The 15,446-nt window shown below is 37.9% G+C and overlaps 1 protein-coding gene across 3 annotated transcripts in view; it reads left to right on the top strand.

The window, feature by feature from the left end:
* ADAMTS3 (ADAM metallopeptidase with thrombospondin type 1 motif 3) overlaps positions 1-15,446 on the top strand; it is a 241,182-nt gene that overhangs the window by 207,609 nt on the left and 18,127 nt on the right. For all 3 annotated transcript variants that reach the window (XM_032458332.1, XM_006188688.3, XM_032458342.1), the window contains 6 exons: positions 1,480-1,625; positions 2,963-3,138; positions 4,318-4,451; positions 5,233-5,356; positions 8,713-8,793; positions 10,648-10,811. In XM_032458332.1, coding sequence (XP_032314223.1) covers positions 1,480-1,625; positions 2,963-3,138; positions 4,318-4,451; positions 5,233-5,356; positions 8,713-8,793; positions 10,648-10,811 — 825 coding nt within the window. The remainder of the gene's footprint in view (positions 1-1,479; positions 1,626-2,962; positions 3,139-4,317; positions 4,452-5,232; positions 5,357-8,712; positions 8,794-10,647; positions 10,812-15,446) is intronic.

Consider the following 15,446-nt stretch of genomic DNA (forward strand, 5'->3'; position numbering starts at 1 on the left):
TTCAGGGATGAGGACCTGACATCTTTGGGACCACCATTCAGCCCACGAATTATAGGCTAAGCAGCAGCAGCTCAGCAGAGTATCTGGGCCCCTGCTAATGGGATTTGATGTACTGGCTGGCACCCCCACTCCTTGTGAAAGTTGTCCAGAAATCAAGTCATGTGAACGTATACAGGAGATTTGGCCTTGCTCCTTGGGGAAGGATGCCCAGAAGGTTTCAATCTCAACTTGTGTAGTGAGGATTGAATGCTCAGATACTGGCCAAGTGCCAAGCTACAGCACTCATGAGGGGAAAGATCACGAAACCCAAAACAAAGGCATGTTAAGAACTCAAGTTGAAGAGCCTTGACTAGTTTGGAAATAAGATATTGTAGATGGGACCAAAACCTGGCAAAGAAGATTTATATAGCTTTTAGTGCTTTTAAAGCCCTTTAAAGCTCTATTTTGAATGTGTATACACTGTACTTTCTATAAGAATTACAAGCATCATCATCATAATAAAACCCGCCATTATTCATGTTTAAACTATGTTAGGCACTCTGCTAGACACATTACATGCGGCGTGTCGCATTCGGTATTACAAACCTGTGACCGAAGAAACAAAGGCAGCTATGAGTTGATTCGTTTTTGCTGTATGAAAAAGATATCCTGTGAGCCAACTCCGCACATCTAACTTCCCTACATATATTTGTGTTCTGTTTAAATTTACCGAAGTTGAGTTTGAAGAAACACTTTCACTGTGTGTAGGATGAAAAAAACAAGTCCAGATGTCGGGAAGGAGAAGAACCAGCAGCTTCTGAGCATCTGCTGTATGCTGGGCCCACTCAGCTCTCAGCCTCTGCAGTGTCTGGGTTTTAGTATTCCCACTTAGACTTCTGGTCAGGGGGTCCTTATGCTACTCATGAGCCTTTCCAGTTCCCAGTTTTCCTCATCTGAAAGGGAAAGATAATCTGTCTGCCCTATCTATTGCTCAGAATCATTGTGAAGGGAGATTTCAAAAACTACATACAAGTGTTTTGCAGCATGTTATGATAATTATTTTCTAAGTTAAGGCATATAGTTTCCTGTCATTATTTGAAAGGGGAGCATATCATCCTTAAAAAATAAAACTCCAATACTATAAATAGGAGGGATGAAGGACAGACTAGCACCTGCTGGCAGGTCAGGTGCTCGGAGCATCCTTACTTAACCAGTAAGATGATGATGTTTGATACTCACTGGTCTATGGGTCATTTAAAAACTTGTCTGAGTGAATGTTATTTTCTCATTTTACTCATAGACTTAACATATGCAAGTCTAAATTACCCTGTGTATAGGGCACCTTGTTGTTGTAAGTGCTTTGGGATCATTTAAAATGCATTTTCACTTGAAAAAGAAAAAAAAAAGACAAGAAGTGAAGTTCTCCACCTGGGGTCCTTGTGTAACAGCTTCGGCTCTAGCACATGCGTGATCCCTGATTGCTTCTTGTCCTTTCCTCAGTGGTGCTATAAGGGTCACTGCATGTGGAAGAACGCCAATCAACAAAAACAAGATGGCAACTGGGGATCATGGACCAAATTTGGCTCCTGTTCCCGGACGTGTGGAACTGGTGTTCGCTTCAGAACACGCCAGTGCAATAATCCAATGTGAGTATAACTCCTGTCGTTCGGGTTATTTGGGGCGAGACCAGAAAATGCTTCAATGTTATGTTATTAATAATCTGTTTCGTGAAGTACCTGTAAAAGACAGACCATAAAAACTAAGGGTTTAAGTGTCTATTTGGGGTAGATCCCTATTTATCAGTCTAATGAAGAGTAGTCCTTAGTTAAGATTAGAGATTTTTGAAGAAATTGTTGTTTGGGAGAATTACGGAGCGAGCCGGGAAAGGGGATCACTGCGCCCTTAGGCCCTGGGCTCCGAGGCTGTGAGTCCCGCTGTAGGAAGCACAGGCTGTTGGCAGGAGCAGCCCGGCCACAGTGGCTCCCTCACTTCAGAGTTCGGAGTAGAGCTTCAGAGGTGGGCGGCAGGAAGATGGGGAAAGAAGGCCAGGGAACTGTTGGGGGCAAAGTTATCCATTAGTTCACTTGAATAACTTTTTTGAATCCCTGTTGTGCACTCAGCAACCCTTATTTAACTGGAACATCAGACTTAGGACATTCTTCCTTGTCTAGGGTTAACATGTGAGTACCCATTTTCTTTGGCCACAGGATGGCTCTGAGCCTGTCTTTTATAAAGACTGAGTGTGACATTCAAGTCTTCGTGGGGAGGGATGGTGGTAGCATTTGTAGAAGCAACAAACACAAAAATCATGGAAGTAAGAGCAGCTAAGTTTCACTATGAGCCACACTCTGTTCTAAGTGTTTTAAACATGCTAACCCGTTTAATCCTCCCGGTTTTTCTCTAAGGAAGAGAGGATTATGGTCTGCATGGTGCGTGTTAGGAAAGGGAGGCATGGAGCTGTGATCAGTGTTTCTTTGTGTTGCGTCTGCATGTTTTATATGTGAGAGAAAATATAATTTTTCTGAGACCATATGCCTCTTCTTGTTTCTTTTTTGTTTTAGATTTGTTTTTTGTTTTGTTTTGCTTTTTGGTTTTGGGGTTTTCGTTGTTGTTGTTATTAGTGGGAGTACCAGGGGTTGAACCCAGGACCTCATGCATGCTAAGCACATGCTCTACCACTGAGCGATATCCTCCCCCCTGTTTTTTGTTGCTTTATATACCGCCATGCAGTTAAAATATATTGTTTGAAAATAATACTGTTTTAAAATATACTGATTCAAGTTGAGTTTGGGGATTCTTTCTGTCACCCGCCTGGCAGGGAGAGGATAGTGCGTTTGGAAAGGAAAGCTTAGGAAGTATGAGTTCATTCACTCTGTGCTGGCAGCTCAGAAGCTCTGGCTTTGTGCCCTCCAGCCCTGTGTCTGCAAGCTTCAACTGCTGGACCAGAGCCAAAAGGCCTCTTTCAATATTGTCTTTTCTTTAGGCCCATCAATGGTGGTCAGGACTGTCCTGGTGTTAATTTTGAGTACCAGCTTTGTAATACAGAAGAATGCCAAAAGCACTTTGAGGACTTCAGAGCACAGCAGTGCCAGCAGCGTAACTCCCACTTCGAATACCAGAATACCAAACACCACTGGTTGCCGTATGAACACCCCGACTGTGAGTAGTAGACGCCCGCGCTTTTCCTGCTGTGTGGATGGTGACTTAGAGCTTAAGCTTTGTCAACACCGATCCCTCGGACTCTTGATCCCTGCTTGGTAACTTAGAAAACTTGGTGCTTATGGGGGTAAGTCCTCCTGGGTTTCCAAGAATCGGGCTCACACACGCCTTTCTCTGGTGAGGTGAGAATTATGGAATAGTTCCTGGCAAGCAGCACCACCACCGTCACTCCTGAAAAGACGAGTGGAAAGCAACTCCTGTGAGAGATGTTGAGTTTTCCGGTGCAGCTGGAATCCCTCCTCTAGGAGACGCTTCTGGAATATTGTGGTCTTTCCTTTCTGAATAAATAGAGGAGGATATAGTTATTTTACAACTGAGTCAGGAACAAGAAAAAGACCGTTATTGAATAACAACAGGCACTTCATGACCTTTTACTTTTGTACTGTACGCTAGTTATTAAGAAATGCACGTGGAAATCCCCTTGTCATGTTTCACTTCTTTCCCCTGAATTTTCGGTGAAATCTGTTCAGATGGGACCTTCTTGACACATTTCTTAGTTAAGTGAATAAAAATGAGTATTCACGGCATTATTGTGTGATGTAAGACACTGCAGAGTTCAGTTGAAAAACTGTTTTAAAGGAGAGATGCGTATGTGTAGGAATTCGAAGTTGCAGTGCATTACTCTGACTTATTTTGGTGAAGTGAGTCACATAAATTACATTAGATTTAATTAATGAGATCCTATAAGAGGCAAAAAGTATACTAGGCCATTGGGTTAAGCGAAAGAGAAACCCTTTTCAGTGCTTTAAGTGTCACTAAAATGAAATTGATTCTGAGTGGACGTTCATTGAACAGCTGTGGTTCAATCTAGGGTAGCCGTACACCCTGGTTGCTTGGGACAGTCTCAGTTTATACCTGTTATCCCTGTGTAGTTATTAATAGAGCCCCTTTTCACTAGCAAAATCACCCTAGGTTAGATGTCAAATTGTAGGGTCACCCTGGTTAAAACAAATATGCCAAAGATGCATACTTTCCCCTACTGCTTATTTTATCTACTGACACGGTGTTTTGTTTTCAGGAAACCACATTGAAAGTGTATATTTTAAAACTAATGTAAACTGTACTGTTCAACTATACCATTTTATATAAGTAGTTGACTTAACCGTCCATCTTATGCAGCCAAGAAAAGATGCCACCTTTACTGTCAATCCAAGGAGACTGGAGATGTTGCTTATATGAAGCAGCTGGTGCACGATGGAACGCGCTGTTCCTACAAAGACCCGTACAGCATATGTGTGCGAGGAGAGTGCGTGGTGAGTTCAAATCGCTCCCCCAAAGCTTCACACAGTGTCATACATTCTACCTTTCCTCTCATTCATCTGTGTATTTTCAAAAAATTTTTAACGCTTTCTTACTAAGATCACAATACAGTGAGAATCTATAGATAATTCAGTAGCTAAATTCGGAAGAAATTGCACTTAATAAAATCAAACTTTAGTCACTGGCAAAATCAAGATGTAAATAGTTTTCCTAATTTCCAGCAGATGCTTGTAGGGGTGGGGGAGGGTAGTTACTCGGATGCCTCGCGGCCGGGAGTAAGGCGTGGGAACCGTGCTTTTGCTCTGACTACTTTATAGTAGCCATCCGCCAGTATAGTCCTAAGTCTTTTTTTTTTTTTTTTAAATTCAGTGCCAGATGTGTTTTATCTTTTGTTTAAAAAGTAATGAAATCTTCTCTTTCTCCCTCTTTCGCATCCAGTTAATTCTAAGTTTAAACACTGAAATCCACATCACAACAAAAGTACAAGTACTTGAACTAAAATTTCCCTGAAAGTAGGGATGATTGACTGTGGATGCTGGGGGAAATATTTCATTAGCCTGTGGGAAATTTGTCCTTTGATACCCAGAGTACCAATCGTTTGGGTATATAGTGGCTCTTTAAGAGACTGAGTTATTAAAACCCAGAGTTAGAGTGGAAGTTTGGTGCAGGCTGCCTGACTGTGGGCTCGTGATAAAACAGATGGTGTATCATTCTCCCGTGTGCTGGCCTTTACTTGGCATATTAAAGTTTGCATTTAAAACGTTCCCTCCACAGAAAGTGGGCTGTGATAAAGAAATCGGTTCTAACAAGGTTGAAGATAAGTGTGGTGTCTGCGGAGGAGATAATTCCCACTGTCGAACCGTAAAGGGGACCTTTACCAGAACACCCAGGAAGCTTGGTAAGATGAGGTGTCTCATGAACTTAATATCCTTCTCTATGATTTGCATTTTTGAGACTTCTCTTAGGAATGCAGCATTTTCTCTCTCTCTATAAAAAATTAGCTGCTGATTTACTTATTCAGATTACCTTTTTCGGCATTACCTAAGCAACTTTGACAGTTCCTACTCCATAGCATCTATGATGAAAAATTACCTACTAAATTTAAATAATGAACAAATAAAACCAATATCAATTATAGTAGTTACCTAAAATCCATGTTTTGTTTAATTTTGTATTTTTAATAAAATGCATTATGCCTAATTATTAGAATTGTTTATTCTGACTTTTCTGCTGCACATAAATTACTCATCAGAAGTTAAAAAAAATCATGAAACTTTAAATACAACTTTTAAAATATTACATTTATTTTGCTTCCTTTCTTCTTTTATTTTAAAAGTGAACAAGTTTATCCTGTTCATAAGTCTATTAATGTAAGGTCCATATTTCACATAATATTTAAAATTTTATATTAAACAAGTTTGAGGCATATACGACCAAAAAATAACCTGATATACAACTGCTTGTGTGTGTGAATTTCTGTGCTTGTTACACAGTCAGTGGCCTGGACTTAGGCATATGGTGAAGGTTCAACAGATGGAACCAAAGCAACAAATAGCATGCAAAATTATTAGTATTTTCATAATATTCAGCAGAATTTTCATAAAAGATTTAGATACAAACATTTATGAATGAATATCTTCTTAAGTTTATAACAAACATCATTCAGTTATTCATTAAGCATTTATTGGGCAAATGTTTCTGGGAATTCAACATTTAAAGATAAATTTAATGTGTTACTTCCCTTGAGAAGCCTCTTACATCATCCAAGATATAGTCTCTTAAGGAACGATAGAAAAAAGATAAAACAAAACAAAAACAACGAAAGATTTAGTTTACTCAGAGCACATTGACATGGTGGTAATTTTTCCTTGTAGAAAAAGAAAAGAAAGTATAAAAAAACTAGTCTTTATTCAAACAGAATAACTGTGTTAGTTCTTTTTACTCCCATTATACCCCAGCTACCCAACTGAAGCCATTTCCACACATACCAGCTTTGTTCCTTGATGTGTTGAGGAGGGCAGAGCTAGGTGACTGTGTTCTAATCTGTTTTCCTTAGGCATTCCCTACTCCCGTTACTAATGTCTTGGCTATTCCTGTGTGATAATTTACTATGCTTTCCATTTTGAAAACTGTTAAAAAGCAAATATTGCCATTTCTGGCTGATTATCTTATTTTAATAAAGCAAACAGAATTAGAATTATACACATATGGTTTTGGTGGAATAATGTGATTTTCTCCATCTTAATGTGAAATAATTTACCATGCTCTTTATTGCAGTTATGTGTTATTCTTTTAGGTGTAAAATAACTCGTTTTGTTTTATTTCCAGAGTAAACTCATATGAAGAAAATGGGTTTTGCCATATTTATCCATTCTATATTATGTGTAACATAAGGTAGTGATTTTTTTTCAGATACCTCAAAAATTATGCTAAACCTGTGAATCAAGGTCAGAAGAAGAGAAGAAAGCTTTAACCAGCCATACGGATTCAAACTGTTCAGAGATAATCTAGCATCCATTTCTTTGCACTAATGTTGTCATCACAGTTATTCAATAGACTAATTAACCTTTTCCAACAGGGAAAAATTTAAGCAAGAGGTGCCATAAAGAATTCAAGTTGCTGGAAAATGAAATCTGCAAGTATTCAACTTCAAATCCCCTATACCATTTCTCGTTCACGCTTGGTCTTACTTTCATTGACTATTAACAGTTTATTGGCATTAGCTAACTATTATAAATGCATTTTGACTTCAACATATAAAATTATGGAACGTATTTTCTATATTACCTGATAAAATCTACATAGCTTATAGTATAGTCAATTAAACAGCAAGACTTTGATAAACACGAACCCTTAACTAATTAAAGACATTCTGTTTAAGGGAAGACAAGAGGCGCCTTCACTTTACCCAAAGGAGCTCGTAATATTTCTCTTGCTGAAACAAGGGAAGCTAAAAATGTACTGGGTAAGTTGTAGCAAACTGCGGAAAGATGGGCATCCATGAATGGCACCAAGCTGTTTCCTGCACTTGGCATCTCAAGCATATTACTCTAGCTATTGGTACTCCAGCAAACATGGTACATTTCATAGACTGAATGTGACCCAGGCTCAGGTGCTGAAAACCCTGGCCCCAAAATGACCCCATCATTTAGAATAAATATTTAGAAAAGTTAGATAAATCTATCCATAGGTAAAAATTGTCCATATAGAAAAGACAGAAAACCCAGATTTCTTTCTGATTCCATCAGCAATTTTGTATTTAAGACTCAATTTTCTGTCATTACTCATCTATAATAGATGAATTATATGTTTCATAATGTAATAAAGGTGTGAGTTGCATAATCTTCCTATATTCATTTATTTTTGATGGAAATGAGGGAAAACATCTTGTTTTCTCTGTTTGCCCTGACTATTGTTGCTTTATCGTTATGATCTTAATTCTAAATGATCTTAAGGTAATTTTTAGGATACGTGATAATACTAAGAAGGTTTGGCATTATAGGACAATGACTGTAATATCACTGATAACTGACTTTAAAACACAAGACAATTTATTAGGCAAGTTGGTTTTGTGATTTCTCAATTAGAAGGTTGAGCCTAGGGTGTATGTACCACATAACTTGCAGACATTTTTCCAACCAAATCTACACCAGATATTTTAAAACATTCCCAATTAAAACTTGTTTAAAGCCTTAAAATTAATTGCTGATCACATGATAAGTGAAAGCAACTCACTGATTTTTCTTTTGTAATTTCTTTAAAATAAGGCAGGCTTTGAAATATGAAGAGATTTCATTAATTAGAATTTTAGCTATCTCTGCTTACCACTTAGGCTTTTAAAATAATATATAAGCAGACAAAATATCTCAAGATATTCACCAACTAAGTGCACCAGAAATTGTACCCATTTGAAAGGATGGTTTAGAAAATTAAAATCACGTACAAAGACACAGAAAAGTATAGAACTGTTGTTGACACAATTTGTAGGGTCAACACAAAATAAGTAACGAATGGGTTAGAAACAAGATTAACTTCTTTCCCTGTATTTAAGAATAAAAATTTTCCTCTGATCTCCTGCCAGATGTCACCAAAGCCACCAAAGCTTTGAGGTTAATTTCTGAAACTGCTTCTTCCAGTTTATGGATGCCCTCTTCTGCACTCAGGAGCAGTAAGAATGAAACAGTGCTCAACTAACCACGGTTGTTGCTTTTGTTCTCTCCTTTGCTTCCTCCAATATTTACTACACATGCAAAGGGTACCTTAAGATGTTTGATATACCCCCTGGTGCTAGACATGTGTTAATCCAAGAAGACGAGGCTACCCCTCATATTCTTGGTAAGTGATTCTGCCCACTGGCTCTGCTGTAACATGCACTTAAAATGAGAAATGTCAAAGAAATAATATAGATAGATAGATACCAAGATATATACATATATATCTATATATATCTATATATACATACATACATATATAGATATAGATATATATGTATATATCTTGGTATCTATCTATACATAGGTGTGCAGGATTCAAAATTATTTACAAATGCATTATTCTGTAGTTTTTGTTGGTCGTTTCTCCCAACTGTTCCTTCTTTAAAACAAGAAATATTCAAAACTGGCGTTTTAATTTTTGGTGAGACCTGAGTTGGTTCATTATTGCATGAGGGAAAATATCATTTGGCAAGTTTGAATTTGCTCTGTATTAGGGGATGAGAAGAATAAAGATTTTAATAAAATGCACTAAATTAAGGAATAATATCAGAATCATTTGCCATATTTATGTTGGCACATTCGTTCTGATATTTTGGTTGCTGTCATGCTGTGTGCCCCTTTCTACCTTTTTTAGTGCATTTTAAGTTCTTTGACTGAGCAGCAAGCACATCTGGATTTGACTAGTCTCATGAAATTTTTCCTGATGTCTGTATGTGTCCAGTTTCTGACTGGCACATGCAGATCCATTTTCTGCATGTTTTCTGTTTATTATCTGCAAATTGTTCCTGTTTATAATTTCCAAAAAAAAGATTCTTTTCCTCTTTTATAAGAGGATCATGTAGAAATGTCACTGTAAAGGGGTTTATATTCAAAGTGAATGTACAAATGTAAATGCAGCTTTCACATATTTCTTGAGCTATTAAAGCACTAAGAAGATTTCTGAAACTAACTCATCTGTCAAACCTATGAAAATTTATCGTAAATTATCTTTTTTGACATATGTAACTTTAAAAAATTGATTGTTTCATGGTGTTTCATAGACTTTTTCTTTTTAGAATTTAAAGTATATTCACTACCAGATTCCATAATAGCCTCGCTGTATAGCTGTAGTTCTTTCTCCAGTAATTGAAATGCCCTATTTTTTATTCTAGAATTTTTCTTTGGAAAAATTAGACTAGTTTAAAATCTCAAGAGAAACAAATGCATTTACCTAAAATTACTCATATTTTCTACACGTTGTCAGTAATGGTAATAACTTTTAAAATTTTATTTTCTAATTTATCAGTAAATGCTGATGCACCTCCAAAATTTAAAAGCCTGTTGGTTATTTTTTTATCCATTAGAGAAAACATTTTATTTTATAATACATAGTACATATATAATATATTGCAAGTTCTATCACCAGTAAAGAGCATTTCCTAGCTATATAAGTAGGAATTCTACTGTGGCCTTAGAATTTCACAATCATAAGGAATAGTGTTTGTTGGCCTAAACAGTAGTTCAACTATTTTGAGTACCTATAATATTTTGACTTAACTTGAAAGAGATACACAGTAAAAAAAAAAAAAAAAAGACATTATGGTATACACTGTCCTAGTATAAATCATGTGTATTAATTGTTGTTGAAGTAACCATTATTTTAAAAATACTTCCAGCTTTCTGAGGAAATAGGATGAATAAATTAGAAACTGTTAACCCCTTTGGCAGTGTTTTCAAATGGGAATATTTGTTAATTTTTATCTCCTCTTCAACCATCTTGCCACTGTTTTTAACTAGTTAGCAATACTTCCTGAGAATTTTGAATGCCTAATGAAGGGAACGGGAAGGACATGGGAAAATGACTCTCATTTGGATTGCTTTGATGCTAATAAATATGGTCTTTCATTTATAGAAGGGTTTAGACTTACTATGGATCTTCAAAGCTGTAATATAAGAAAATAAAATGGATGCCGGTTACTCATTTTTCTTCCTTTAGCAATTAAGAATCAGGCCACAGGCCACTATATTTTAAATGGCAAAGGGGAGGAAGTCAGGTCGAAGACTTTCATAGATCTTGGCGTGGAATGGGATTATAACATTGAAGATGACATTGAAACGCTTCACACCGATGGACCCTTACATGACCCGGTTATTGTTTTGGTATGTGGCATTACAGGCTCGCTGTGTAGTTGGTTTAGCTAGTATTTTTTATAATTAATTTCTCTCAAAACATTTTTACCTTGAACACTGAATATTTAGATGCTTGTTTTTTATAATTCCATTCATCCTTTCCTTTTCATTCTCTAGGCAACTTTGTCATATATTTTATTACACATACATTATAAACCAAATAATTTAGTATTATGATTTTTGATTTTAGTAATCAGTTATCTTTAAAGAAAAGAAAAAATAGGTTTTTATATTTACTCACATGTTTACCATCTCTGATGCTCTTCATTTTTCCCTGTAAATCTGATTTTCTCTTTAGTATCATTACCTTCAATATAAAGAACTTCCTTTAGCGTTTCCTGTGGTTTGGGTGTGTGTGCCAGCAAATTATTCTCTCAGCTGTCAATTCTCTGAAAATATCTTTATTTCATCCTCATTCTTAAAAGATATCTTCCCTAGATATAAAATTTGGGGTGGCTAGTTTGGCTTATTTTTCTTTCAGCACTTTAAGGATTTTTTTCTGTTGTTGTAGGGAGTTCTGGGAATTTGGGAGCTGAGCTAGGAAATAGATATGACCATGAGATGGCAGTTGCACCCACACATATTATCCGGGTGACCTTAGCAGGTTGCCTGCAGGGCCACCATCAGGAAGGAGACAAGGGCAAGGGAACTCCTGGTTGGTAAGAGAGGGACTAGAGAAGGGGTTTTTGTATCTGGACGATGTCACTCAGCAGCACAGCAAGGAGACCCTGGGTCTGAGAGTTCCAAAAGGCAGCAGCAGCCACTTGGGGTCCTGAGAGCCACAAAGTCTTCTTTATAATTAGCAGATTTGGGGTGCAGTTTCTTAAGGATGTGCAAAGCAAGCAGACCCTAGATGGCTAGAAATCTACTTGTTTGGGTTACATTGAAAACAATTGGATGTGTGAAAATTTGAGTTTGGTGTCTGAGAGCTTTTGAGCTAATGGGTCTCAGCCTGCTGTGAATAAATAAATAGGGGCCAATGTACAGGAGCCATTTTTGACTCATTTATATAACATTTGTCTTCTAGAATCCATTATTCATGGTAAGAAGCCTGCCTCCTTTAGATTGCTGCTGGGCACATAATGTGTCAGTTTTCTCTGCCGCTTTTTTACAATTTTCTCCTTATCTTTTGGTTTTGTTTTGGTTTGTTTGTTTCATAGTCTGTGACATGCTTGGTTTGCATTGGTCTTTGTATGTATCCTGCTTGGGGTTCACCAAGCATCTTGGCTCTGTAGTTTGATATTTTTCACCAAATTGAGGTAAATTTTCCATTATGTCTTCAGATTTGTTTTATTTTTTCCCCCATCTCTCCTCTCTTCCTAGGACTCGTTTACATGTATGTTAAACCCGTGGACTTTGTTGCCCAAACCTCAGACTTTGTTCATCCTTTTATCATCTTTTTCTTTTCTCTGTTCTTCAGACTGGATGATTTCTGTTACGCTGTGTTCAAGTTCGCTGACTGTCATCTATAAGTCTCCAGTCTGTCACTGAGCCCATCAAGTCATGTTTTCATATTGGATGGTGCACTTTTGTCTTCTAGAATTTCCACTTGGTTCTTTTTTGTAATTCCAATTCACTGCTGATATATCCATGTATTTTCGCTCATTATGTCCAACTTTTCCTCTGAGCCCTGGGTCTTCATGTTGTCTGCGTCTATGGGCTGCTTTTTTTTTCCTCTTGATTATGGTTCACATTTTCCTTCCTCTTACACTGTTGTTATTGCACACTGAACATTATGGATGATAAGTTATAGGGTATTTGGTTTATGCCTTCCTTAAAAGCATTAGGTTTTATTCTGGCTGGCAGTTAAGTTATTGTCAGCTCCTCATGACCCTTTGAGGCATAGTTTATTCTTTCTTAGGACTGGTTTCTTTCGGTTTTGTCCTTTTTCTTAATGCATGGCCTTTCTGGTGCCTCAAGTGAATCCCTGACGTGTGAGGGAGGCCGTAAGAAGGCCTAGTCCCTCGGCCCTGCCTGTCCTCATATATCTCCGTCCTGCTCCCAGCCCTGCAGTGGCCACTCATTGGTAGATGGCTGGGTGTCTTGGCCTGGGCTTGCACAGACCAGCCCTCAGTCTAAGACCCATGCAGCTTTCTGGGCCACCCTCTGTGAAGCCCCCTTCTGTTTTCAGTGCCCTGCCCTGAAAGTTCCAAATCCTGCCCTCCTCCGCCTCAGCTCAGTGGGGCTGATGTCTTGGTTTGGGCTCCTGCTCCCTGAGCCAGGGTCCAGGACCTCACCCTGTCAGGAAGCCAAGACCTGGCATGTTTGTCTTCTCAAAGGGACCATTGTCCTTTGCCATGTTATCCATTGTAAGAAAAAGAAAATTCCTTCAAACATTCTATCCAGTTTTATTATTTTTAATATCAGGAAGGCACTTCTATTACTTCCTCATGGATGAAAGCAGAAGGTATCAACTTGATTTGAAAAATATTGTTAGATTTAGTATATCAATATTCATTGGATTATCTATACAAATATTATATTAATACAAAATCAAATCATCCCACTCAATTCCAAGTCTTTTTTTTTCCCTTTGAAAATTGCTTGTCTCTGGTAAAGTGTCTGTTCAAATCTTTTGCCTATTGTTAAAGTTGGTTGCTTTTTCTTTTGAGTTTTCAGAGTTCTTTATATACACTCGGTATAAGTCCTCTGTGAAATGTGATCTTCAAGTATTTTCTTCTAGGCTGTAGTTTCTTTTCCTTCTCCTAGTGGTGTCTTTCACAGAAAAAATATTTTAACTTTATTGAGGTCTCACTTATCAATTTTTTCCTTTTATGGATCAAGATTTTGGTATTATATAAGCCTTTTTTTTTGCCTAATCCAGGGTCAAAATATTTTCTTCTTCTTTTATTTTTTTGGTAAGTTTCATAGTTTTACAGTTTATTTTCACCATTTTAAGTTTAAGAGCCACTTTAAGTTAATTTTTATATACATTTGTATGCATTAAGTTCTTAGTTTTGCACGTGGATGTTTATATGATATATTGCTGCATAACAGATTACCTCAAACTTGGTGGCTGAACGCAAGCAACATTATAATCTCATCGGTCCTCTGGGTCAGGTGTCTGGGAGTAGCTGGAATGGCCAGTTCTGGCTCAGGGCATCTCATGGGGTTGCTCTTTGCTGGGGTGTAGTCCCCTCAGGGCTCCACTGAGGAAAAACTGCTCATTTCCTAGCTCAGTCTCATGGCAGCTGAAAGGCCTTAGAAGATGGCTCCCAGGTGTCTCCAGGTGGTGGCTGGCAGGCCTCTGTTCCCCACTACGGTGGCCTCACCATGGGCTGATTCAGTGTCCTTATTGGCACATGAAAGCTGGCTTCCCAGAGTGAGTGATTCAAGGGACTGAGAAAGTGAGTGAGTACAACAGAAGGCAGTCCTTTTTAACTTCATCTTAGAGTGACATCCCTCCACGCCTGCTGCTGTTTGCTGGAAGCAAGCCACTGAGTCCAGCACACACTGCAGGGGAGAAGAATCACTCTCCACTTAGCGAACAGGGAAGTGTCAAAGGATTTGTAGACACATTTTTAAAGCCACCACAATGTCCAGTACCACTTCTTGAAAAAACTATCCTTTCTCCCTTAAATTGCCTCTTCATCTATGTCAAAAATTAATTGTCCAAATTTATGTGGGCTTATTTCTGGACTCTCATTCTGTTCCGTAGGTTAGACAATTTTACAGGAAAACATACATTAATCAGACTTTTTTAAAGGTTACTTTAAGTTTGAGTGACTGGCGCTCAGGAGCTCTATTTTTCTGGTATGTCATTGCACTACACGCTCTTCGGCGGCACAGGTGTCTGCCCTCAGCCCTGCTGCTTGACTGCCGGGACAGGATGCCTCAAGGCCGTGCCAGTGATAGTAGTGTGCCCCAGAGCCCCGTGGGCTGGAGATAGAAGGAAATGTGGAGCCAGGACAGGGGTTGTGGACAAGCAGTGCTCAGTTGCCATGACTTTTCTTTTCCTCTCTGAAAGACTGGAACCCCAGGCTTGGAGGCCTGGAGCATGGCGGTGAGGCCATCTGGGGCTGAAAGCTTAGACATCTGGCCACATATAAGGGCCACTGTAGGGGTTGGTGCTTGATTTTTAATGCTGTTTTAAAAACAAAGACTCAGGGAAAAAAAGAGATAGCAGAATGCAAATAACTAGATCCTTCACCTTAGCAGGTTTAGTATCAAACAAAGCTGTTTCTGGAAGTTTAGTTTAAAATACTAATGAATTGCATGTGTTTCTCCCTTTGTGTAATTGATCTAATCCTATAAAAGCTACATGAAAGTCAGTAAAAACTGGTTTTTAAAAAAGAGTGCTTTGCCCTAAAAAAGTAAAAATTAAAAAAAGGAAATGAGGGTATATTTGCAAAGTTTATGATAAAAAGAATTAATATCCCTGTTGCATGGATTATTTTAGGAAAAAAAGATATGTATGCAATAAAAAAAAAGAGAACTGACATGCACATGCATTGCAAAGTGGATAAATTACAAGTGACCAATAAACTTAGGAAAATTAAACTTCATTATTTATCAAATAACTAGCAGTTAAAACAACAATCTTTTGCCCATTCAGTTAACAAAGATGAAAATGATATAATTTGTAGTGCAGAGTGGGAGCATTTT

This window comes from Camelus ferus, chromosome 2, assembly GCF_009834535.1.
Source record: "Camelus ferus isolate YT-003-E chromosome 2, BCGSAC_Cfer_1.0, whole genome shotgun sequence".
Taxonomy (NCBI): Eukaryota; Metazoa; Chordata; class Mammalia; order Artiodactyla; family Camelidae; genus Camelus; species Camelus ferus.